This window comes from Pan troglodytes, chromosome 12 (genome assembly GCF_028858775.2).
Source record: "Pan troglodytes isolate AG18354 chromosome 12, NHGRI_mPanTro3-v2.0_pri, whole genome shotgun sequence".
NCBI lineage: Eukaryota > Metazoa > Chordata > Mammalia > Primates > Hominidae > Pan > Pan troglodytes.
In genome coordinates this window covers 51,323,950-51,351,398 of record NC_072410.2, presented here as the reverse complement: position 1 = coordinate 51,351,398, position 27,449 = coordinate 51,323,950, and the positions used below count along the sequence as shown (strand labels likewise).

The 27,449-nt window shown below is 35.7% G+C and overlaps 1 protein-coding gene across 10 annotated transcripts in view; it reads left to right on the top strand.

The window, feature by feature from the left end:
- ZNF638 (zinc finger protein 638) overlaps nucleotides 1-27,449 on the top strand; it is a 152,603-nt gene that overhangs the window by 114,569 nt on the left and 10,585 nt on the right. For 9 of the 10 annotated variants that reach the window (XM_009442646.5, XM_009442644.5, XM_063789736.1 and 6 more), the window contains 12 exons: nucleotides 5,196-5,246; nucleotides 7,750-7,821; nucleotides 8,604-8,690; nucleotides 9,159-9,227; nucleotides 9,525-9,565; nucleotides 11,025-11,156; nucleotides 12,945-13,073; nucleotides 14,676-14,717; nucleotides 15,203-15,337; nucleotides 17,198-17,323; nucleotides 21,592-21,629; nucleotides 25,811-27,017. In XM_009442646.5, coding sequence (XP_009440921.2) covers nucleotides 5,196-5,246; nucleotides 7,750-7,821; nucleotides 8,604-8,690; nucleotides 9,159-9,227; nucleotides 9,525-9,565; nucleotides 11,025-11,156; nucleotides 12,945-13,073; nucleotides 14,676-14,717; nucleotides 15,203-15,337; nucleotides 17,198-17,323; nucleotides 21,592-21,629; nucleotides 25,811-27,017 — 2,129 coding nt within the window. The remainder of the gene's footprint in view (nucleotides 1-5,195; nucleotides 5,247-7,749; nucleotides 7,822-8,603; nucleotides 8,691-9,158; nucleotides 9,228-9,524; nucleotides 9,566-11,024; nucleotides 11,157-12,944; nucleotides 13,074-14,675; nucleotides 14,718-15,202; nucleotides 15,338-17,197; nucleotides 17,324-21,591; nucleotides 21,630-25,810; nucleotides 27,018-27,449) is intronic. The other variant, XM_009442645.5, reaches the window with a different exon arrangement.

The following is a 27,449-nucleotide window of genomic DNA, read 5'->3' as shown; positions in this document are numbered from 1 at the left end:
GGGCTGCAAACCCCTTTCTAATAATGGCCACTGTTGTTATTCTTCCCCTACCCCTGACGTGGTTCTCTCAAGATCCAATTTGGGTAGCACAGTGGCCTTTAAAGGGAGAGAAATAACAGTGAGCCCATGAGTGAGTTCAGCAATTAAAAGCCAGCCATATAGAACCATCAAGCAGCCCTTAGAATTTGCCCATTTTCATCATTCCCAAAAGGTCTGGGAAATGGAGACTTGCATGACTTACGGGCTATCAGTGGCAGTTTGCAACCTATGGGGCCCCTTCAATGGGGCTCCCTTCCCCTGTGGCAATTCTTCAAGATAGGCCTATAGTCGATATTGACTTAAAAGACTGCTTTAATACTCTTCCCCTTGCAGAACAGGGCAGAGAACAATTTACATTTACCATACTAGCTATCAGTAATGAAAGGGCAGCTTGCCAATTTCATTGGAAAGTACTTCCTCAAGGAATGCTGAACAGTCCTACCATGTATCAGCATCATGTAAATCAGGCTTTGCTCCCCAGTAGAAAAAAATTTCCTAATTGCAAGATTATTCATTTTGTAGATGATATTTTACTAGCAGACCCAACAGAGCCAATACTTTTGAGTTTATATGCCTCTGTCGTTAAGATGTTAATCATAGCACCTGAAAAAGTACAGATGTCCTCACCTTGGAAATATCTTAGGTACATACTAACTTCCTGGTCAGTAAGACCTCAAAAGGTTAAATTAAATACTAGCAACTTACATACCTTAAATGATTATCAAAAATTACTGGGTGATATTAACTGGCATCCCCCCACCTTGGGCATAACTACTGATAAATTACAGAACCTGTTTTCTATCCTAAAAGGCAGTGCTGCCCTAGACTCACCCAGGTATTTAACCCCCGCAGCAAAAAGGGAAATTGAGGAAATAGACCAAGTTATTTCTCAGAGACAACTAGATAGCATAGATCCACGATATTCAGTTCAGTTGTTTGTTTTTCCTGCTAAACACTCCTCTACAGGATTAATAGGACAGATGGCCACAGGGCTGCGCTTCCTAGAATGTGTTTTTTGCTCACATACTGGGACTAAAACACTATTTCGCTATATCCAGCTAGTTAGTAAAGTCATCTATACGGGCCACAGACGATGCAGTCTGTTGCTGGGTTATGACCCTGATGTCATAAGAATTTTCTTGAGTAGAAATTCGAAGCAGTCTTGCTCCATCTCTAGATCTTCAATTAGCACTCTTTGATTATGCAGGCCATATAAAATATGCCCTTCCTGCTGGCAGACTATTTCAGTTCTTATCTCATACTCCTCTAGTTTTGCCAACAAAAGTAGTTCACTCCCTCATACCTAAAGCTTTAACGCTTTTTACTGATGGCTCTGGTAAAAATGGAAAAGCGGCTATTTGGTGGAAACCACATAATTCCCTCACTCGATCTGGATTTACTACCGCTCAGGGAGCTGAGGTTGGAGCCCTAGTACTGGCCCTAGAAACGGAATCCGTTCAGCCCATTAACATTGTTAGTGACTCTGTTTGTTTGTTGCAAAACCTTGAGACCGCCCTCATTAAGTCCACTCTCGAGCCTACCCTGTGTACACCTTTTCTTGGACTTCAGCAATTGCTGGGTCAACATACACAGTTTTATCACACATATTCGAGCACACAGCTCACTGCCTTGCCCGCTGGCTTATGGCAGTGATCAAGCAGACCTGCAGCTTATGACGTCACTGCTTGACCAAGCCACCCAGTCGCTTCAGTTTTTCCACCAAAATTAGAGAAACTTAACAATAGCAGCTTACCCAAAGACTGGGTAAACAAATTATCCTGCAGTGCCCAGATTGCCAGCTCACAGGCACATCTCTTCCTTCAACAGGTGTTAACCTTAGAGGACTAGAACCTTATCCATTATAGCAACAGATGTTACACACGTCCCTAAATTTGGAATACTAAGATATGTACATGTATCCATTGATACCAGTTCCTACCTAATTAGCGCACATGCTCTTCCTGGAGAGTCCACCCGATACATCATTAAACATCTTTTAACTTTTGCGTTTATGGGGTGGCCCACAAAAATTAAAACTGATAATAATCTGGCCTATGCCAGCTCACATATTCAACAATTTTGTCACACATGGAGCATCCAACATTCCACAGGCATCCCGTATTAACTGACAGGCCATAGTAGAACGTGCCCACTCCACCCTTAAAAATATGCTCAGAAAACAAAAAGGGGAAAATGAGTAAGGACCCTGCAACACTACTAGCACAAGTGTTATTTATCCTTAATTTCTGAAATTTAAATGATAAATTTCAATCAACTATAGAAAAGCACTTTGCTAAAACCTCTCAAGACATAAAACCCGCAGTTTTATGGAAAGATGTAAATAGTAACGTATGGTGTGGTCCAAATGAATTGCTAACGTGGGGAAGATGATATGCTTGTGTTCACACCCCCCTCAGGCCCTCTTTGGATTCCAGTACGATGCATCAGACCATACCATGGCGTGGCTAGGACCCAACACAGTACCAGAAGTGAAGGAAATGATCCTGCAGGACCCGCAGCTCCAGACAACACAGCTTCCTCAGATGACACAAGCCCCGGACATTACCTGGGGGATGCTGAAGAAGACAACTTACAAGGCTGAGCAAATCCTGCTCCAGACACAGAAACCGTTCACTCCAGATAATTTGTTCCTTGCTCTGCTCTCTGGTGTAAGTTACAACTCACGTAGGATCCTTTTTATGCTCTCGCTTTCCCTGCAACCCGTACCGGCTACACTCTATTGGGCTCATCTGTTAGATCCGCCTTTCTTACGCCCTGTTACCTGGGCAGGCACCCCCTTCCCAGCCTCTAATAACGTTAACTGCTTGGCTAGGAGGGATTGACTTACCCCAGTAGGGTCCGTTATTAATGGCACACATTGGACTAAGGTGCCAGGTAACACTACATATCACTCCATTATCTTCCCACTGTGTGTAAGGTTACTGTGTACCTGCCGAAACACAATTATGGCTACATATGGCAAAGGAAATGCCTTAACATTCTTGTGCCAGTAGCCTCAAACCAGGCAAGGCAATCAGTGCCACTTTCCCCAGCATTCTTCCCTGTGCTAAAGAACAAAGCCAGGAAAGTAATGGATTCCACTTTGGTTGGGAGGTCTGTCACGGGGGACAAGCCCTTAGTCTCCAGTTAGGCAATTTAACATCTTAGACTGGAGCCCCCACGGTCATTTACAGGGCAACCATACTGATGTTTGCATCCATTGTGGCGTCAATCTTAGTTTCATAGCCATGTCCGTTCCCCTGTGATTTGGGCCGAAGGGGGGATGGGATATCCCAGACCCCAAGTAGAGTCCTTGCCACCCCAAGACACTTAATGGCATCTGGGACATCTTAGCACCACCCTTAACACCTGGCATGGGACATAACATGATTCCAGCAACAATTATACTATGACCTTTATGCATAATCACACAGATCAGTGCCTGATTTGCACTACCCATCCATATGTTTTTCTTACGGGAATCAGTATTTCCATTACACCTCAAAACTCCATGTTTGTGACCTGAGTGCAAGGACAGGCTTGCTTCACCTCATGTATCACTAGTTACAATATATCTAATTTAAATATTGCTAGTATTATGGTATTAAGGAGACAATCTGAGGCATTCCTACCAGTCAATTTGATACACGATTGGCAAGGTTCCTTTGCTCTTGCCACCTTAGAACATGCCCTGTCCCAGGTCAGACACCAAAGATTCATAGTTAATCTTACAGCCTTTATAGTCTCAGCCATAGTCATCCTAGCAACTGCTAGTTTTGCTGTAGCATCTATTACTGAATCAGTACAAATAGCTGCTTTTGTAGATAACTTGGCCAGAAATGTGTCTAATGAACTTCTCTTACAGCAGGGTACAAATCAAAAGGTTCTTGCACATCTGCAAGCCCTTGAGGCTGCCTTGGAACATGTAGGGGAGTGACAAGATGCGCTGGCATTCTGACAGCAATTAAACTGTGACTGGGAGCATAAGCATATCTGTGCCACCTCTCTACCATGGAACCAATCAATACATAGTTGGGATGAGGTGAAACAACACCTCTGGGTGACCTTACATGATAATTTAACAGCAGACGTAAAGCAACTTAAATTCTAGAATCCCTAAACGCCATAGATCTACATGCCCAACAAACAGTTATATGGAAGGATGTGCAAGAACATCTCTCCTGGATAAACCCTCACTCCTTGATTGGAAAAAAATATTACTAATTATACTCATGTTTGTCTTATGTTATTTACTAATTCTAGGATGCAAAGCCGGAATACAAGCAGTAATCGCTACGCCTGACAAACCTGCTGCTGTGCACATCTGTACTCTTCAATCAACAAAACCTGATGCAAAAAACAAAAGGGGGAGATGTAGGAGATCAGTCAGGGTGGTGGGAAAAGTTATAAGGAGAGACGCAAACCTTCTTGGAAGTCCAGGAGGTTTTGCAAAGCTTCGGGAGAGAATAAAGGCTGAAGGCAGCTAAATTCTCTTACCCTGACGCTAAGGGCAAGAAGTAGGTAACAAAGGAGTGTAAAGGAATTTATCTAGACGAGTTTATTTACTTTTGCAGACCTTTGATCATCCTATTGCGCGCAGGACTGCTCCCAAGGCGGTGGGGGTGACAATTACCTACAGATTGTGTTGGCTCCAGGCCTTTGTCATTAAATCTGTACTGAATAAATACAAGCGGCTCCAGCTTATCAGGGCTGCATTCTCTCTTTGGTGTCTCTAAGGCCGAACAGTCCCCTAGCCGCACTCATGCAAAATACCTGTGTCTGTGTACTTTTTTCATCCGTCGCTCAGCCTGAGTCTGCAGGTCAGACTTGGCAGGATTTTGACTTGATATATTGTGTGTGTTTGGAAATGGGGAATAATTCCTATGCTTATGTACTGTTGATGGGAATATTAATTGGTTCAGCCTTTCTGAAGGTCAGTCTAATGTTACTTGTTAAAATTTAAATCTGTATGCCTTTTGATACATCAAGTCCATATATAAGAATTTGCCCCCATAGTAATTCCATGGACATACAAAGATGAGTATAGGACTGTTTCTTGCAGGGTTCTTTCAAAATTATTGCTAGGTTGACTTTTAACTAAATCCAAGTGATGTTATTTGTAATGTAGTACTTAAATGTTTTTCTTGTTGTTTTAGCCAAAACTGGACAAGCCAAGGCATCTGTAGCCAAAGTAAACAAATCTGCAGGTATGTTTTTTTAATTAGGATTCTAGACTATTAGTTAAAACTTTAATGTATTTTAAAATCGTATGGCAGTAGTTTTGGATTTCACATGACATAGTCTGTATTGAATGCATGCTAATCTTTGAGATTTATAATCATCTAGCAATTTTGAGAAATGATATGTACTAGATAATGCTTCTGTAGTAATTATTGAAATAATTAACTGGAGAAATTTCTCATGATGAGTATCACATATTTTCCTCTTTCTCTTTTATTGAGGTCTCTCTTCTTCCTTACTTTTATATAATAGTTTAATAAATATGATCCCTTGTAGTTTTTGTGAGCTATAGTGGGATTTTAGGTAATTATTAAGTTTTTTCTCTTTTCTCTGGCATAATCCTTTCCAGTTTTTCTCCCAATTCTGCTAAATCCTGATTAATTCAGGGTCATCTCTTTAAGTGGATAGAAATCAATGTATTAAATTATCTTTCAAGCCAGGCATGGTGGCTCACGCCTATAATCCCATCACTTTGGGAGGCCGAAGAGGGTGGATCACCTGAAGTCAGGAGTTAAGTCCAGCTTGGCCAACGAGGTGAAATTCTGTCTCTACTGAAAATACAAAAAAATTAGCCAGGCACCAGTGGTGCATGCCTGTAATCTCAGCTACTGGGAAGGCTGGGGCAGGAGAATCGCTTGAACCTGGGAGGTGGAAGTTGCAGTGAGCTGAGATCTTGCCACTGCACTCCAGCCTGGGGGACAGAGTGAGACTCTGTCTCAATAACAAACAAATAATCTTTCATATAATATTAAAAAGGAAAGGAAACAGCCTGGAACTGGCAAAAATCATTATTAGTGGCAGATCCAGAATTTTCATATAGTAGTTTCATAGAAGCAGTAATTTGAGTGGGTTATGGGTGGCTAGGAAACTTGTCTTGAAGCTGCATTTATTTTGCCAACACTTTGATGTTACTTTGATACCAAGTGTATGGGAGTCATTGGGGATGTGGTAGACTGGGATTAAGCTGATGGCCACCCCTTTACTTGTTGGAAATTAATGCCGGCTATTTTTTATTTTTTCCTTAAGTCCCAGTACCCAGATAGAAGTGATTTGTGATAATAACATAGGGATAGTGAAAGAAATATCTTAAGGCCTCACTGAGGTTCAGTTTACTGCAGTGTGGCAAAAGTCGTGAATGACAAGTTAGGTGACAAGCTATAAGGATTTGTATTGCTCTTTTTGAGCAAAGATTATGGACTGTCTTGACTATAAAGGGTGGATTTGTAAACTGTTTCAGTTGATTTTTTTAAGATGTCAATGAATGCTTTTTGTATGATTTTTAAAAGTATGATTGTATTCTCATAACGTTCCTGTTAGGTAATTTTGGCAATCACCACCCTTATGTATAGGGAAATGTGTACACAAATCTGTTCGTGCCCCAAAGCTTCTCAATAAAAATTGGAATTCAATTTAGATCTATTGATTTTTTATCTTGGGCTTTTTCCTCCTCCATTCTCGCTAGTTGTTATGAATCCTAATTTCGAAGTTAAATCTCCTGTTGCTCTCTGAATGGTGGAAAGGGTTTGGGCTCTCTGATGATCTTCTGCAACACTTTCATGATCACATCTTTATAAACAGTACCATCTTGGAAAATAGGCCATAGTAATAGATAATGTAGGTACAAATAATGGTCAGAGCAATTTAAATAGTACTGTACAGCTAGGAAACTGTAGGAATGAGTCAAAACAATCTTTATATGACCTGACCATGATATAAGTATTCTTGAATGCTTTTTAATCAATTAGGAGCCATGGAAGTGTGGGTTGGGAGGATCTAGGTTTAACTGCTTTTGGAACTGCTCAAAGTATGGGATTGTTTTTATGTCCTTGGAATTAGTAATTTTGCTTCTAGTTGATCCACACATTCAGAAATTTATTTAACTTGCATGAGTGCTATTTTAAGTACAGGTTGAGTATCCCTTATCCAAAATGGTTGGGAGCAGAAGTGTTGTAGATTTTGGATTTTTTTTCAGATTTTGGAATATTTGCATATATATAATGAAATATCTGGGGGATGGGAGCCAAGTCTAAACGTGAAATTCATTTATGTTTCATATACACCTTATATACATAGCCTGAAGGCAATTTTATACAGTGTTTTAAATAATTTTGTGCATGAAACAGTTTTTTTTAAGTACTTACATGGGAATTTCCCTCTTGTGGTGTCATGTCAGCAGCACTCGGGGTTTCAGGTTTTGGAACATTTCAGATTTTGGATTTTCAGTTTAGGGATGTTTGACCTCTACCCCAGTAGGGAGGTAAATATCTTATTTCAGTGATTTCTTTTTTCTGAAGAAATTATCATCATTGCTAGATTTAGAAAATGGCCTATGTCCCCAAAGATGATAGCATTTTATGTTTTGAATAAAACATAGCCTATTATTCTTACATCTTTTTCTCTGTGAGGTTCTTTAGAGATTGTTGATACTAGTTAAGTAAACCAGTTTTGACTGCATCTTTTGTGATTTAGGGAAATCAGCAAGTTCTGTAAAATCTGTGGTAACGGTAGCTGTTAAAGGTAATAAAGCTTCAATCAAAACAGGTAAGACTATTGGGGAGGAGAGATTTTATTGTTTATTCTTTATTTATGTTTTAAATTCGTATAATAATTGTTAGCATCTAATACTTGAAGAGTTTAGTAGATATTTCCTTGATATTTAAAACCTGACCCATTTTGTTGGAATTTTATCTTTGGCAGATAGGCAGATATATTTTTGTGCATGTAAACAATCACATATATATAAAGCTATATAATTGTACATTTTTGACAGCTTTGTAATCACAGGTTGCTCTGTCGTTTCCCTCCATAAATGGTTTAATCTTTGTTTCCTTCGCTTTTTTTAGAGTTGTCAATTCATATTGCCCTCTCCAGTTTGTACAGTTTCTTAGACGCTTGTTACTTTTAAAAAGGATGTTAGGAGAATTCATTTTTTTTCCATAAAGAAATGGAACACTATTTAAAATAAATTTAGCACCTTGCAACTAGAGCAATCTTTTTAGTAGTATCTTTCCTAACAGACTAATTGTAAAGAATCTTTGCAGAAATTACACAGTATTATTTTTGCGTGTGTGTGATTACAATGTTGTTCTGCCACATGAAGGTTAAACATGTGGCTCATTTGACGGCATCACCAAAAAGTTGTATCTGGATTTAAATTTGCTTTTAATCTTATTGGGAAAGAGGTACTGAAAATAAATAGAAATAATGACTGTGGAAAAGAGCTGCCTTTGTAATAAAGTCAAACTAATTTAATACATTAGTGTGAAACATGCTAAATGATTTAACAAGACCTTTAGAATAATGGCTGACTGTACTTTTACAAGCAAAATCTGGTGGAAAGAAGTCTCTAGAAGCCAAAAAGACTGGGAATGTCAAAAACAAAGACTCTAACAAACCTGTGACTATACCAGGTAAGCTTGAAATGTGGTCATTCAGTGCTTTGTTTTCTTTTCTTTTTTTTAACTTTTTAAGTTCAGGGGTACATGTGCAGGTTTCTTACATAGGTAAACATGTGTCATGGGGGTTTGTTGTACAGGTTATTTCATCACCCAGATATTAAGCCTAGGACCCATTAGTTATTTTTCCTGATCCTCTCCCTCGTCCCATCCTCCACCTTCCAGTAGGCCCCAGTGTGTTGTTTCCCTCTATGGGTCCATTTATTTTCTTTAGATCATCTTTAAGGTATATTTTGAAATTTTGCCTAAAAATTATCAAAGTGGGGATTGCTGTCTTTTGTTTTTCAAAGAGAGATGTTTGGCTTATGTCAGGTCAGCCTAAGGAGACTTGAAATGTCAAACTAGCTTAAGTTCCTGTTTAGATTCATTAGTTTAATTATATTAGTGTTTTACTAGACTATTAAAGCAGACTATTTCATGCAGAAAACTCTGAAATAAAGACCAGTATTGAAGTCAAAGCCACTGAAAACTGTGCTAAAGAAGCTATTTCTGGTAGGTCAATAGAAATTTTATTTTGTTCTTTACTTATTTTAATTACCAATGCCATACCTAAGTGAAATTAAGAATATTATGATTCATGTCTTTATCTCTTAATCCGAAATTTTGATCTCAGAATGAAATTTAAATGTATTTTTTAAAAGCCAATGTCACTTTTGTAGTTATTTTGTACTAATTCTCTAGACTTGTTGTATTACATGTTTTCATGTAGCTACTGTTTAACCTATTGTGGAATAAAGTGGGATCTTGATAAGTATGTCTGCATTGTTTTTAATTTTATTTTGTATTAAGATGCTGCTTTGGAGGCCACAGAAAATGAACCACTTAACAAGGTCAGTTTTCATATTTTATTTATTTCTTTAAAGCTCAAGACATTTTAACAAAAGATATTTTTCTTATAAACCCAGGTAAAAAAATTCATGGTATTTGGCATGTGAGAAATTCCAGTCATTTGTGACTTTTAAAACATGATTTTTAGAAAGGAAAAGAGAAAAAAATGTGATTTTAGCTCAAAAACCCTGAGGTGCAGAGTAAGTCACAAAAATTAGGAACAGATCATCAACAAATGTACATGTTTTTTGAAGATTACTTTTCATTGAGAATAACATGTTATGCCAAAATGGGTTTTGGGTAGACAGTAGTTGGTTAAATTAGAATCAGTAGAATTTTGTGAAGTCTATTTTTTTCTTAGAGGTAAATGGGAGATATGTTAATGGTTAGAATACCAGTTGTTTGCATTTATGGGGAAGCAAGTGGAGTTTGCAGTTTAAAGGAGGACATGAAGTTCACTTAATATATTGTTTTCTTATGTTTATATCTATTATTATTAATACATTACAATCATTAATTTACATTTTACTGGTGTCGATTTTTAGATCCTTCAGGTGTTGAGCATAAGTTTTTGTCTAGTAGATCCATTCTTCAAGTAGTAACTAAGTAGTAAGTCTTATTTTAGGAAGAGTATTTTATAGCACCAATTTAGTGTAAAGTCACACTAAACTGGTTTATGAAGATTGTAACTTCCTGCCTTTTTTTCCCCCTAGAGATCAAAAATTGCCAAGTTGACTATAGCACATCATCTTTAGAAATTTTCCCAATAAGCATGAAAGGAGTAATTGGCATTGATGAGAGAGTTACCTTGAAGAATAAAATGGATCTGAGAGAAGGGATGGCAGAAAACAAAGTGCTTAATTGCATTGAGGATTGGGTTGTGGGGTAAAGATTCTCAGGAGCTTTTTTATTATGTATTGCCTAAGTGATTATCTTATTCAGGAAGATAAAAGGATACACACTGATTTGGAGCTTGGGGATATTATCACAAGGCACAGGGATGGTGACAGTATATGAAAGGAAGCAGTTGTAGCCAGAAACAAATGAACTTGTGTTTTAAAACAGTGGGTGACAGCTGCTTGGGTGGCTGAGACACAAGAATCACTTGAATCTGGGAGACAGAGCTTGCAGTGAGCCGAGGTTGTACCACTGCACTCCAGCCTGGGCAACAGAGCAAGACTCTCAAAAAAAAAAAAACAGTGGGTGAAAAAGAGTCCAGCAGACCTCGACTAGATGACAGATGGTATAACTACAATTAGTCTGTACTCTTGAAGAGTGTAAATTTGCAAGCTTTTTTGCTTTTCTTTTTAATTCGAGGTTCAGACCAGCCTCTTGAGTTTATCAGACTTTCCTCAGTATTAAATGCAACAATATACTAAAATAACATGATATACAGTATAAACTTAAGTAAATATGAAACAAAGAAATTTTAATAACAGGTTTTAAAAATTTGTTTTGAAGGAAACAGAAGAAATGTGTGTGATGCTTGTCTCTAATTTGCCTAATAAAGGATATTCTGTAGAAGAAGTTTATGACTTAGCAAAACCATTTGGTGGTTTAAAGGATATCTTGATTTTATCATCTCATAAAAAGGTAAGAGTTGATTAATAGCTGTTCATATCCTCTGCAAGCATGCATGCTTTGAAACATTAAATTTACAAAACTAAAAAGAAAAGGTTTAAAAGCAGTACCTCAAAGTAAACTTTCAAGCTAAGGGATTTTAAAATATAAAACACAGATATCCTGTATTTTAGTATTGTTGTAACGAGACATAGTTTTAATGATGGGGAAAAATGGCTTTCTAATATGTCAAAGTTTTACTCAAAATTTTAGTTTAATAGGAAACGTTTTATATCTTCAATATGTTTAATAAATATATCTTTACTATGTTATGTTAATATGTTTAATAGTAGGAAATGTTTTATATCTTTAATATGTTTAATACATAAGTATATATATGAGAAAGAACTTATACCAGCAACCTTTATCTATTTTGGCTTTTTAGGAAGCTATATTTATAAGATTCGTAGATCATTCTTCTACTTGTATTTCATACTCTTTCTGCTCTTATCAGTGATACTCAAATGGGAAGTAACCATTTTCAGACTCAGACTAATGATGTCATCAATACTTAAAACAATCTAGGTTTATCTTTATGTTCTAAATTTTCTATAAGCATCTGTTGGCTTTGTATTTTTAAAACAACACATTAAAATGTATGTTAATAATCAACTTGTAGAAAGTATGTTTAATTGAGCGAGATTTCAGGAAATAGTTTAAATCATGGAAATGACACCATTAGAATAGTGGGAAGAAGTGTTCTTACGATAGAAAGGAGTTGGTAGTCACTAGAGATCTTTGAAAGTAGAATAGGATATATGTTTTGAGGCACTCCGAGCCAGTGTGCTTTAGAAAATGGTAGAAGAGAATGAGTACAGGTGAGTTATGTGTAATTTCACATTATGTTAAAAGTAGATTATTTGAATGATCGCAGAGCTGAGTAAATACACTAAAACCCATTGCATTGTGTACAGTGGTTGAACTTTAAACCTAAGTTATGTGCCCAGTTTTGAGTGGAGTTGAGTAAAATTATTAAAATATTTGGAGACTTAATGAAAATACTTTAAACATTTATGAAATTAAAATTAACATAAATCAAAATGAAAATTTAAAAACTAAGAGTATTTGTTTAAAAAAGGGAACAGGATTCACATCTACATTATGCTGTAACATTAAAACTACAACAAATAGATAAACAACCTTAAGAGATAATTCATTTCAAATAGGCTTACAACTGTAAGCAAACATACAGCTTTCTACCTCATTAACTATCAAATATATGGAAGAAGTTTCAACCTCTTTACTTACCAAGGTGTGAAAATTAAAAGCAAAATGTATGGAGCTACAGTTTTACACCTATGAAAATAACAAAATGAAAAATGACTTCACAATTATTACACGTTTCTTTGGTTTTTTCATGTCTCATATTTCTCATATTTTATCAATAAATTTATTTACTCAAGAAATACTAATATTGATTAGAAATATATCTGCTACATGCCAGATACTGCTCTAGGTACTAAGGATACAGTTTGAATAAGATTTTTCTTACTGTCAGTGGCTAGAATGTCTCTTCTTTTTTCTCTCTTTAGTTTGCCTTAGTATAGTAAGTTTATTCATTCTTTATTTCTTGCTTATGGTTGTAATATTCTTAGTCTTTGGGCTTCAATTTTCTGAGGACTGCATTTTTTTATCTTTAAAATATTTACTAAGTTGTTCAATTCACTTGACCTTTGAAGTAGTTTGTTTACACTTGCAAGTCTGTTTTTGAGAAAAAGTAACATAAGATTTTTCTTGTTACCTTAATTTCTGTTTTAAAAGGCATATATAGAAATAAATAGAAAAGCTGCTGAGTCTATGGTAAAATTTTATACCTGCTTCCCAGTATTGATGGATGGAAATCAACTCTCAATAAGTATGGCTCCTGAAAACATGAATATAAAAGATGAGGTAAATCAGACCACCATTTTTACTAGCTCTTACTAAGTTTTTAAATCAGATTTGTTACAGTCTGTTATGTTTTCTAGTTTTCCACTTTGGTTCACATTTTTCTCACAGACACTGAGAAAGCTTCTTCCTGTCCCTCCAACAATCACCCAGTCACCCATCCCACTGTTTGAGAGTTACTTTCATAGTGAGGGAATCCTATTCTTCATGTATGTTGGGATGGAAAAAAGGTTGCATTTTGTCTAAAGACAGGTTTCTCTCTTATCTTTCTGCCATTATCTGTCGTCTAAACTAGAATTCTGGAAATTATCTTTAATTTTTTTTCTCTCATTTCTTAAATTTAGTTCCTTGTAAATCTTGTTTAACTCAGTGAGCTTGTTCCCTCTTCCTCATCCCATATACCATTGCTTTATCTCTTAAAAACTCTTACTGGTCCAGGTATGGTGGCTCACGCTGGTGATCCCAGCACTTTGAGAGGCTGAGGTGGGAGGACTGTGTGAGCCCAGGACTTCAGAACCCAAGACCAGCCTGGGCAACAAAGTGAGACCCCATGCCTACAAAACTTAAAATAATTAGCTGGGCCTGAAGGCGCACGCCTGTGGTCCCAGCTCCTCAGGATGCTGAGGTAGGAGGATCCCTTGAGCCTAGGAGTTTGAGGCTGCACTGAGCTGTGATTTTACCACTGAACTTCAGCCTGGGTGACAGAGGGAGACCTAGTCTCTAAAACAAACAGACCACCTCCTGGACCTTTTGTATATACAAAAGTAATTGTCTTTTGTACATACACGCTACCTTCAGTTTTATAAAACTCCTTTGAGTTCTCAGCTTTTATCTCATGTACACACCCTTCAGTGCCTCTATGTGACCTATAAACATTTACTGTCAACTGCTAAGAAGCATGAGGTAGAAATATTGTATGCATTACATGAGGTAGAAATATTACATCCTTTCTAGAGGCAGGTAGAAATGCATGTAATGTAAAAATACCTTTCATTAAGAATCACTCTAATGTGATGTAATTGGCAAGATTGTTTTATACACATCAGTAGTATCAACAAGAAAAAAGAAGTTTAGGATCCTCAGTCTTATAAAGTCCAAGTTCCTTTGCCGCACACAAAGCCTTCCATTAGTTGTCCTCTGCCTGCTTTGATATCCTTGTTTCCTGATGTTCTTGGCCTCTTCATAATTCAGTAGCATCAAATCTGCATTTATGCTCTGTGCTGTTTTATTTGCCTGCATTTCTGTTCTTTCTCATCTCCTACTTTGCTTAGTTAACTTTTCTTTTGTAATTTGAATTCTCTTCCTGTTGTCTAAATTAAATCTCTATTCCTTCTGTGAATTTGAATGTCTTTTCTAAATGGTACTATCTTATTAGTCTTTTATATTCTTAGGGGAATAAGAAGAATTAAATTGTGTGGGTTAGAATGAGGCTTGTTTAGGAGAGAAAGATTTTTGGAAAGAATGTAAATCTTGCTGCTTCTTAATGTTATAAAATACTTTGTAATGCATATTTGTATAGATTGTCATGTTATAAATCTTAACTAAGTAAGTATTTGTATGAGAAAGAGCTTATACCATCAACCTTTATCTATTTTTGCTTTTTAGGAAGCTATATTTATAACCTTGGTAAAAGAAAATGACCCAGAGGTAAGTTTTGCATTTAAATGCTTTTGTATACTTATTTAATTGATGGAAACATTGTTTTACTTGTTTGCCTTTTAGAAATTAAAACCTTAGAACTAATTTTAAGATATTGAGGTGATGGAGATGTCAGATGGGTCTTCTTGGTAACAATAAAAAAATAAAGGTTTCTTGTAGTACTTGATGCGAAAAAATTTTTCAGGTACTGGAGTGCATACTAAGTGGTCTAATAGGTCAATATCTTGTCTGAGGATGTTTTGGGTAAACGTTATGTTGATAGTAGAAATATTATACTTCCCATTTTAGTACGTCATTTTACTGATTACTCATACGTAAAATTAAGACCTCACTGTCTTCCCCCATGTAGTCATTTTCTTACTCTTGGGAGAGAACATCATCTGACCTCTGTAATAGTAAGTTAATGTTAATCTGTTTTACTGTTTGTTGCTTCAGCTGTGGTTTTTTCTGTGCTGTCTCTTAAAAAACTACAGGCAAACATAGATACAATTTATGATCGATTTGTACATCTTGATAATTTACCGGAAGATGGACTTCAGTGTGTACTTTGTGTTGGACTTCAGTTTGGAAAAGTGAATCACCATGTATTCATGAGTAATAGAAACAAGGTAACAAGTTCCCTCATAATTTAGCTATTCATTCTATAAAGAATATATAATAACCCTGTATTCTGACAATCTGCAACTTCTGATCTGAAGCACCTATAAATATTACTCAACCACTTCGCAGAATTATTATAAACCAGAATATTTTATTCTGGACTGGGCCAAGAAAGAAGAGATGACCTCTCTTTTTTCAGAACTCCTAGTTTTTAAGGAAAAGTAAGACTTATGCAAGGGGGAAAGGTAATATAGTGCAGACAGCATTATCTTACTGGGAAGTTTAGACCTGAGTTCCTTTGGCTCTGATCTTAACTATCTTTGTGGTCTTGGCTAAGTTGGTTTACACTTACTTGTAAAATGAAAGGGGTATTACCCAATATTTCTTTAAGTCCCTTCCAGCTATGAAACACCTGAGTTAGGTCTATTTGTTTGTTTATATGGAAAGAGAGAGAGAAAATAATTGCTGGATGCAGTGGCTCACCCCTGTAATCCCAGCACTTTGGGAGGCTGAGGCGAGGGGATTGCTTGAGCCCAGGAGTTTGAGACCAGCCTGGGCCACATAGTGGGATGTCGTCTCTACAAAAAGTTTAAAAATTAACTGGGCATGGTGACGTGTGCCTCTGGTCCCAGCTGCCTGGGAGACTGAGGCAGGAGGATGGTTTGAGCCCAGGAGTTGGAGGCTGTAGTGAGCTGTGTTCACGCCACCACACTCCAGCCTGGGTAACATAGCGAGACCCTGTCTCAAAAATAAAGTAATCATTCCTTACTTTCATGATTTGGTCTCTTAACCAAAAATTATTCATTTATTTACATTTGGTATGCCTTCTGTATTTAATATGTATTTCAGCTATATGTTCATTAAAATTAAATTTTTATCAGCCATATATTACCTAGAAAGGCAGGGTTTTACATAAAAGTGGACAATATTCATAAAAAGCACTTAATTAACCAACAACTAGATAATTTCTTTGATATGCTTCTGATAAATAGAGCATAGAATGGAATATGATAAATAATGTGACATAGAATGGAAGGTGGGGCACAGATGGCACATAGGAATTCTGAACCTTTCTTGTAAATATTTTTAATCCTCTATTTAAAAGAATACCTATCATTCTCTTCAGTTTTGCCTTGGCTTTACAACATTTTAAGGATTGTTTTCTTTTGTTTCCTTTAAATAAGGATTAACCTTACCTTTGTAATCATATATCTGAAACCTGAAAGAAGAATATATTCCAAACTTTTAAAACAATTAAAAACATTTTTATTGTAGTAAAATACACAAATTTTACCGTTTGTAAGACATAAATTTAACATTTTAATCATGTTTAAGTGTTTGTTCAGTGATATTAAGCACCTTCACATTGTGCAACCATCACCACCATGCATTTGCGAACTTTTGTCTCCTCAAACTGAAGTTTTCTATCCTTTTGACAATAACTCGCCATTAATTCAGCCCTTATCAACCATTATTTCTGTTTTTATAAATTTAGTTACCTCATGTATGTGGAATTATATTTGCTTTTTTGTGACTGGCTCATGTCACTTAGCATAATGTCTCTAAGGTTCATCCATGTTGCAGCATGTGTCAGACTTTTCTTCATTTTTAAAGCTGAGTAATAATTCTGTTTTACGCATATAACACATTTTTGTATCCACTCATCCATTGATGGACAGTTGGGTTGCTTCTCCCTTTGGTCTGTTGTGAATAATACTTCTGTGAACATGGGTGTACAAATACATGTTCAGGTATCGGCTTTCATTCCTTTTAGGTGTATACTAAAAAGTGGAATTGTTGGATTATGTGGTTATTCTAATTCTAATTTTTTAAAAGAACTATTCATAACTTTTTAATCTTCTCCAAAGGCAATTCTTCAGTTAGATAGTCCTGAATCTGCTCAGTCAATGTACAGCTTTCTGAAACAAAATCCACAAAATATTGGTGACCATATGTTGACCTGCTCATTATCTCCAAAGATAGACTTACCAGAGGTAAGATTTATCTTTCTTCAGCTTTTGTGATTTTAGAAAATACAGAGAACATAAAGGTCATTCTCAGGTAGTAGTCAAACTGTTTCTGTGTTTAGAGATGATTTTTATAATTTGTGTTGCAATCAGTGTTCCAATTTTCATAGTTTATAAAGCAGTATAAATTTGTCTAAATGAGAATAAAGAAATTTTCAACAATGTAACATATATGCATTTTTGAATACTTATTGTTGACATGTAGGTATCTACATTTTTGTGTATAGTGACTCTTTGTATGTAACATGATTGTCTCCAGAATGCAGCTACTTTGAATCCATTTTGGCTTCCTCTGGGTAGAAAGAAGTTTGTTTATTCTTCTTTTTGTTTCAGTTACATTTATTATAAACTGTTTTTGTGTTAAGAAATAAGATTTCACAGGTTCTTGGCCTACACAGTAGTACATGTAGGAAAGCTATGGATAGTCCACCTTTGAAAGCATTAAATTCAAACTCAGATATTTTCTCCTTCTATTCCATTGTATGCTGATATCAGAGGTAAGTAATAGGACCTTATATTTGGTGTCCTTGTGTTGTCAATCTGTTAAAAATCTTGCACTATCTAAAGAAAAAGGCAATTTCATCATCTAAATCTAAATTAGAGTATCTTTAAGTAAATGTATTATGATAGGTACCAGTTTAAGCACAAATGAGTGGCTCATTTCACTTGATAATTTCAGAAAAAAATATATAAAAGTTTTTAGCTATTCCTCAGCAGAACATGCATTTTTAAAAAGTTGTCATTTATATTTTTCAAGCTATTATTCAGTTGTGTTCAACTAAGTTCAAAATTAAACACTGACTGTACAGAAATCCTTATCCCAGAAATATAGTCCCAAATTCTTAGAGTTAAAAGAAAATTAAAGAAGTGAAAATTTACATAAACTTCTGCCTGAATTGGTACTTCACTTCCTAAGTGCTTACCCAGAACCTTATTCGTATAGTTTAAGTTGGATAACACATATGGCTTATTTGTAACAGTTTTTAATTGACTACTATTTAAAATGAGTTAATAATCAACTCTATATTATCTTCTCTTCAACACTTACTGTTTTTGTTAGACTGAAATGTTACTTCTTTGTGTAGTATGTGTGACCTTTATTTCAATATCTATAGTTAGCTTGTATACAAAGCATGTAGCACTCCATTCTAAATACTGAAAACTAGTAGCTGCATTTTTGGTATCATGATTATGAAGATATTTACTGCAGAATTAAGTAATAATGAGAATGGGTTTATAAAGAAGGCAATATGTGTGTCCATAACCTCTACACTCACAGGTGAGTTTCTTATATTCCCAGTCATTTCTCAAAATGGTGCCACATTTTCATTTTCATAAGTAGGTAGATTATGGTTTTCTTGTATGGTTTAGGGTTTGTATCTTGTTGAAAGGGGGAAAAATGACAGTCTTCATGTTACTGTGATCATCTGTGTAACTTAATTACTATTTGTTCAATGGAATCTCCTTTCAGAGCTATTCTTGTGACTCTTTTCTAAATTTACGGTCATTTGCTTTGTCGACCAATTATATACACCTTTGGTTTTCTTTCATTGTTTTTCTGAGTCATGTCTGTTTTTTCTTGGATTCTGTCACGTCACAGGTGGTTTTTCTGTTTGCTAGAGTACATTCTCAAATATTTTTTTTACCCCAGAAAGTATGTGGAGGCAGTACGTTTTCTGAAATTCTGCATGTTTGAAACTGACTTTATTTTGCTCTTACGTATTTCATTGATTGATTGTCTAGATGTAAAATTCTGTGCTTAGGCTATTTTTCCTTTGATTGTTTTTAGCATCCAGAATCCAATATTATTGAGGAGAAGTCTGATTTAGATCAAAACTATTTTGTTCCTCTGAAAGGTTTTAGGATTTATATTATTAATTCTTTAAACTAGTTTGTTTTTCTGTTTGTTTGTTTTAAAGACGAAGTCTTAACTCTGTCACCTGGGCTGGAGTGCCATGGTTCAATCATGGCCCACATGATTTAAGCCTTAACTCCTGGGCTTAAGCGATCCTCTCACTTCAGCCTCCAGAGTAGACTATAGGGGCATGCCACCATGCCCGGCTAACTTTATTTTATTTGATTTTTGATTTTGTGTGTGTGTGTGTGTGTGTGTAGATGGGGTCTCATTGTGTTGCCCAGGCTGGTCTCAAACTTCTGGCCTGAAGTGCTCCTCCACCCTGGGCCTTCCAAAGTGTTGGAGTTACAGGTGTGAACCACTGTGCCTGGCCCTAAACTAATATTTATCTAATTCCTTTTCTCTATGCTAACACTATTTTAGGTATTAGAATACCATGATGAACTTTGTTTCAATGTCCTAGTCCTCGAGGATTATATTTTAGTGGAGGAGATAGACTATAAACAGATATAAAAGTGGTAAAAAGACTGTGAATGAATAAATCGAGATAAAAAGAGAATGATTAATGTGGGGAATGTGTATCTTAAAGTGGTCAGTGATAGTCCCTCAGCAGAAGAGTTATTTGAGAGACCTGATGGAAGAGAACAAGCTCTAAGAAAATTTCAAGGGGAGATTTTTAGGCAGAAGAACCAGATCAAAGGCTTTAGGGACATATTTGGTGATTCCAGAATTTCTAAAGAGAGGGTTGGTATTGCTAGTCCAGTGAGTAAGGTTTTTTCTTGGTTTGGGACTCATTTCCTGCATCCTGCTTTTAGAGCAGGAAGTTTTTCTTTTTTTTCCCTTTTTTTTTTTTTTTTTGTCGAGATGGAGCCTGGCTCTGTTGTCCAGGCTGGAGTGCAGTGGCGTGACCTCGGCTCACTGCAGCCTCCATCTGCCGAGTTCAAGCAATTCTCCTGCCTCAGCCTTCCGAGTAGCTGGGACTACAGGCACGCCCTACCATGCCCACTAATTTTTTTTGTATTTTTAGTAGAAATGGGGTTTCACCATGCTGGCCAGGCTGGTCTCGAACTCCTGACCTCGTGATCTGCCTGCCTCAGCCTCCCAAAGTGCTGGGATTACAGGGATTAGCCACCATGCCTGGCCCCAGGGAAGTTTTTCTATTATTATTTTTTGATTTATTTCCTTCAATTTTTAATATTCTGTTTTTCTGGAAATAATACCAGCACTGATTTCATAGATGCTGTATTCTCTTGAATTTTTCTGAGGATGTTCTTTTGAGTTTTTTTAAAAGGCACTTCAGTTGTCTGAAATACCTTTTCTTTAGCTTACTTTGTTTACTTTTGTGCATTTGTTTTTCCGTTATTCCTTTATGAATAAGGAAGTAAGTTGGCCAATATAGGTATCTGATGTAGAGTTCCTCTGATACCATGCAGGGGTTTTTTTTTTTTTTTCTCTCTAATAAACTTTTCTCCTTAATGGAAAGCTGCTAGTAAACACTCTCTGTAATTGGGACTTAAAAACCATCATCTTTAGTTTTGGGCAGTATCATTAGGATATAAGCTAGACTTATCACCAGATATCCCAGTAAAGGAAGTCTTTACTGTTGGACTCAAACACCTATGCCAGGAATCCTCTCTAGACACATTGAATTTCCTTAAAGTACTGTTTTCAGTTTTTAGTCTGAAAAAATCTTTCTAGAAGACTTCTACCCAGAGAGTGCATGATTTCTCAGAAAAGGCTTCCTTCTAGTATGTATAAGCTCTGAATGGCAGATACGTTTTGCCATTTTGTTCACTGATGCATCCCAAGTACCCAGGACAGTGCTTGGCATATAGGGACTGATTTTTAATTCCTGCCCTTTTTTGGGGCTCCAGAGTATTGCTTTCTTGGGACCCACATATCAGATAAATATTTAAAATATTTATCAGATATCAGACAAATATTTAAAAGGATTATTGTTCAATTTTATTTAGCATTTCTAGGTATTTTGAATAGGAAACTTTTTTAGTCAGCTGATCTCTCTTAGAAGTCTTTTAAAATAATTCCACAAGGAAGATGTTGATATTTCACATTTATTGTTTAGGGAAAAGATAGAATTTCCAGGCTTCTAAAGTTAATAAAGTTTCTTATTTATATCATTATTAAGGAAACTTATTTTTTCATTAATATAAGTTACTGTGTGTTACCTAATTTGGAGGTCTTTAATTAGAAAAAAATTCTAGAACCTGATAGTAATGTAGACACTGAAAACTAGCTGCTTTGATACATTTTTAAGGTTTTTTTTTTTTGAGCTTAAATTTTTACTAAAAACATTGCTTTTATAGTTAAATATTTCAAATCCAGTGGAATAGCCTCTAATAAAATGCTGATTATATTACAGGTGCAAATTGAGCATGACCCAGAATTAGAAAAAGAAAGGTATGTTGCTTTATGTTTACTAACACTTTTGTATAGTATTTAGTTTCTGAATTTTATTGCTGTATTTTATAGTAATGGCTCACATGTAGTGAAAAGTTCTGTTCTGCATATTTATTTTGTGTACATATGGGCTTGTTACAGTTTTCTTTTTGGATTCAGCCTGACCTAGGAGTTTCGTTTGTTGCTTTTTATTTACTCTCATTTAAGTATTTACTGAATATTTAGAGTAACTGCATATATAAACAGTTTGAATTAAATAAACCACTTCTTTATAAAATGTTTTAAGACTCTCGAATAACTCAACATCACGAACAGTAATTACATTGTTTTTGTTACATTTTCCTATTCCAAAATAAACACGGTAGTAAAATTTTAACCTTTTAATGTTACTTAATTTCATTGTGTGTTTTGATACTTTTTAAAAACAACTGGGTTGGGGCGAGTAAGTATTTGTCCAAAAAAATTATGTATATAGTTTTGCATTATCAGAGGAATGAAAGCTTGTTTTTCAAAGTCTCCACAAACTGGTGACTTACAGCCTTGTTTTGACCACGTAAAGTACACCCTCTCCTTAATAACTTTCTCATTCTGATGGATATCCTCCTTATCACCACCCTTGTTCCACCAGTTGATGACTTGCCTTTCACTGCTCATTGTAAATCACTGATTTAGAATATTTCTTTTTCCTCCTGTATACTGAGTCATCAATATTTATTAGTCCTTGTTGTAAGAGCGTATATTTGTTTGAAACAGCAGTTTGAAAGTGTTTAAATATGTAAAGTGTTTATTTTATCTGATGCACTGATGTTAAGATCCCTGAAAAACAGAACGTCTTAGCGGATTTTTCTTCTCAGTAATTTTTATAAAATCAGATTATTTTAGTTGATAAAGATGATGAGTACATTAAAATATACCAGTAACATTAAGCAATAGGTTTGCTCTGTGTGTCAGCACAGGGTTATTTAAGTTGTATGTCATACCAGGTGCATTCACATACCTAAGAAATAGTACCACCAGCAGTGTGTGATGTGAAAGCTCACAAAGGGCTTAATAAATAACAGTGCCTATGTAGTACTATATATGTAGACCTAAAGATTGGCCACGATAACTCTGTGGCAAAACCCATTTTATTTCATTTTACGAAGATTTTTTGAGGTCTGCATGAAAAGTTGTTCTCCATAGCAATAGCAGTTGGTCATTGTTCTCCTCTCATTGTTTAGACATAGCTTTTAAAATTGAATATATTTCTTAAAGAATTTACAGATGTATTCAACCTCATAAAACTAATTTTTAAAATTAGCACCAAAAACTTCTTAATTCCCACCCCCCCCCCCTCGCCTTTTTTTTTTTTTTTTTTTACATTAGAGAAAAAGATGTGGGATATGTCCAGAATACTAAACATTTGTTTTGGAGTGAACTGATGCTGAGAAAATACTATTTGTTGTTTTTGTTGTGTTTTTTTTTTAGAGACAGGGTCTTGCTATGTTGCTCAGGCTGGCCTTGAACTCCTGGGCACAAGCTGTTTTCCCACCTCAGCTTCCTGTGTAGCTGGTACTACATGCACTTGTTTTGTTTTGTTTTAAAGCACTTGTGGTTGCCAATTCATTATGAATATGATACTTTTGTTTATAACTAAACTACTTAAATACTGTTTAGAGGAAACTCGTGGATACATTCATAATTTAATAATTCACACAGTCTGTACTCATTCTGTTGATATGTAAACAGATTTTATTTATCATCTGATTAAAGCCACAAATAAGAATGCTAAGTGAAAATTTTCTAATTCGTTAACATTAGGAAGTAAACGGTTGGCCTCTGAAATAAACACTAATCTTTAGTATTGTGAAGTCCCAGTTAAAGGTTTCTCAGAATGTTTGTCTTTCAGTGTTAACGTTTGTTCTCATGCCCAGCTTTTATTGTATGCTTTTTCTGAAGGCTGTGAAATTCTGGTATTACTGGGATATTGGGGCTGGAGGGAGGAGTGGCAAATGAGATATCTGTATCTCAAATGCCTTTCTGGAATCCTTTTCTGTTCCATTTCCCAGAATATGGCTGTGTTTTCATTTGATCGTTACAAAGAGTGGTTGTTTAACTTTGGTGTTAATGTCATTTATTTGACATTTCAAACTGTCTTTTCAAACTAACTTGATCAATATTGAGGCTTTTTTCCCATATTAGCCAGAAAGCAGATACTAGTTTTGGTAAATGACTTCTCTAAAGAAAACACTATGATTTGAAAAGACTAGCACACAAGGACAAATATGGAATTAAATAATTCTTCTGAGTAGACCTGTGTTCTCTGTTTCAAGTATGGAACTGCATAATGGTTCAGTTTGTATATAAGATAATAACTTTTTTATTGAAAAACTTGTGAAGGGGAAAGTCTTGCTATATCCTTGAGCCAGGAATCAAGGTCTCCATTGTTATCCTAGCCCCGTAGATGTTTTTACTTAGCCCTAAGTTTCTAAAGTTTTATGTAGGGTTAATATGCAGTACAGTAATGAGGCAGGAATTTGAATATATTCTTCATTATTGGAAATGAGTCTTGTAATTTAAAGACAAAAGCTTGTTTTGAGAAGTAATATTCATATACCTGCTGTAACTGTGAATGTCACTGCTCTTTCTGGTTGTGCTTTGCCACAAATTTTATTTTGAATTGTAAAGATTTGAAACTCTTAAAATTAGCCATTTATATTTTGAAAAAAAGAGGTGTGATTATTTAAAAAAAAAAACCATTTTAGCATGCAAAGAATAACTTGCACAATGGATAGAATATATATTGATTAAGGTTTAGGGTCAAGAGGTATTTCTCTAATCTGGTAGAAAAGTTTTCTCCTCAGGATGTAATCTTTGGGGCATGAGGGAAGACCAGTTTGGTTCAAATGATTTAAGACCCTGATGTGGTAGCACAACTTTCTTAAATATGGTTAACATCTCAGCACACAGATATACATCATCTTGTGTTGTTAACTGAAGGGTACATGGCCACCCTCTAAGAAGCAGGTCAAAAGGGTTGGCTCATCCTCTCCTTCCTTAAAAAATAGGAGAAGAAAGTCAGTGCTTTTTAATAATCAGGTGTTGATATGATAGGATCACTCTCTGGTGTCTTTCTCCAATCTGCTGCTTCTCATTATATGAATATATTTGGTAAATTTTAATTTGCATTGATAGCATGCTGGGCATTGTTTTTGGAAGCTAAGGTTTTCCTTGTTCTTCTTCAAGAAAACCTCTGATTTGTGGACTATTAATATAAAAATAACTTATTCTGTGTCTACCTCAGTGAAAGTACTGGAATTATAGGACTACTCACTTTTCATATACTTTAGATTTGGGAAGACCATGATGAAATAAGATGAATTACATATACTTAACCATGTATTTCCTCCATTTCTTCTGAATATTACTTACACATTTAAGTTAAATATTAGAATTATACATTATTCTCTTGAATTGGGAAGGTTTATTTTTTAATGCATTTCTTCTTACAGCCAAAGGCAAATATTTATAATAAGACTGTATGTTCACATAAGGTGATTGTATCAGGTTTTGTCACTAGCTTTAAATCCTCAATAGAGTATGTAAAGAATACTTTCCAAAAAATGTTCTAAGTATTATCACTAATAAATATGGTTCTTGGGTAATTAAAAAAATATTTTACATCCAAAAAAAAAAATAAAAAGGTGATGTGATTTAGAGTATGGTCTTTTCCCTCCACCAGTTTCTGTTTATGTTCTTTTTAGGTAAGGTTCACTTATAAAATTTTAAATCATAATGCATGGATCATTAGTTTTATTGTAGAACTGTACACATATTTTATTATTTCAGTTACCACTGTTGGGAATAGGACCTGATAATATTTGAAGTGTCTCAGATTCACATTTGACCTTTCAATGTCAGGGGTTAACTTGACAGAGGAGGGAAAATATTGGCTGTAATCACATGAGCGCAAAAGGAACATATCAACAGTCATAATTTATATTATTTACGTATTTCCAGCAATACATCTTACCCACTTTATGCTGATTGGTTGGATTTCCCAGTGCTTATTACGAATGCATCAGGAAGTCTTAACAATTGGCATCAGCAGGATTCTTTATAATGGTTGAATTCTCATCATAGTTTGATTTTTGTTTGTGTTTTTGTTTGTGTTCTTTTTGTTTGTTTTTAAATACTTTTAGCCCTGGCTTGAAAAACAGTCCAGTTGATGAAAGTGAGGTGCAAACAGCAACTGATAGTCCCTCTGTTAAACCTAATGAGCTTGAAGAAGAAAGTACTCCCAGCATTCAAACAGAAACTTTGGTACAGGAGGAAGAGCCTTGTGAGGAAGAACCTGAAAAAGCAACATGTGATTCTGACTTTGCTATTGAAACTTTGGAGCTTGAAACTCAAGGAGAGGAGGTCAAAGAAGAAATTCCTCTTGTAGCATCCGCTCCAGTCAGTATTGAACAATTCACTGAAAATGCCGAGGAGTGTGCTTTAAATCAGCAGATGTTTAACAGTGACTTGGAGAAGAAAGAGGCAGAAATTATTAACCCTAAAACAGCATTGTTACCATCTGACAGTGTGTTTGTAGAAGAAAGGAACCTCAAAGGAATTCTAGAAGAATCTCCATCTGAAGCAGAAGATTTCATTTCTGGAATTACACAGACTATGGTAGAAGCTGTAGCTGAAGTAGAAAAAAATGAAACTGTTTCAGAAATATTGCCATCAACTTGTATTGTGACGTTAGTACCAGGAATTCCCACTGGGGATGAGAAGACAGTGGACAAAAAGAATATTTCTGAAAAAAAAGGTAACATGGATGAAAAGGAGGAGAATGAATTTAATACTAAGGAAACCAGAATGGATCTTCAAATAGGAACAGAGAAGGCTGAAAAGAAGGAAGGTGTGGAAAAGATGGCAGCAATGAAAGAAAAGCCTGCAGAAAACACTTTATTCAAGGCATACCCAAATAAAGGAGTGGGTCAGGCTAATAAGCCTGATGAAACTAGTAAAACTAGTATTCTGGCTGTATCAGATGTATCTAGCAGTAAACCAAGCATCAAGGCTGTTATAGTCTCTTCTCCTAAGGCAAAAGCTACAGTTTCAAAAACTGAAAATCAGAAAAGTTTTCCAAAATCTGTGCCCAGAGATCAAATAAATGCTGAAAAGAAACTTTCAGCCAAGGAATTTGGTCTGCTTAAACCCACAAGTGCCAGGTCAGGCTTGGCAGAAAGCAGCAGTAAATTCAAACCTACTCAGAGCAGTCTTACCAGAGGAGGCAGTGGAAGGATCTCAGCCCTGCAAGGCAAGCTTTCTAAACTGGATTACAGGGATATAACAAAACAATCTCAGGAAACGGAGGCTAGACCTTCCATCATGAAACGGGATGACAGCAACAATAAGGTGAGGAGGGTAGGAAGAATGGCACAGTGTGTCTTTGAAGTGATTAGCTCCGCTGCTGTAGCTATGTAGTAGGAGATGTAATTTTGTTTCATACTTTCATCTCCTCACTCTACCCCGGAAGCTCCCATTTCCTTTTCTTAAATGATTCCATTGTTTAAGCCAGTAGACATTCAGAGTATTAAACTCAAGCTCATAATTTATTGACATGTTTGAAAAGCATTATTTGGATACAATTTGGAAATAACTGTGGTTTAAAAAAAAAAAAAAGTCTGCAGTGAATCTCCTAAGGTGATTTACCACTCTGCTTCTGAATGGGAAACTGTTTCCTCTCTTAAATTGAAGCTTCCTTTATCAGGTCACTGATTGCCTAACTAGACATTGTGGGACGAAAAGATCAGTAAAACTGAATTTAACTACAACTTGTAGAGACTG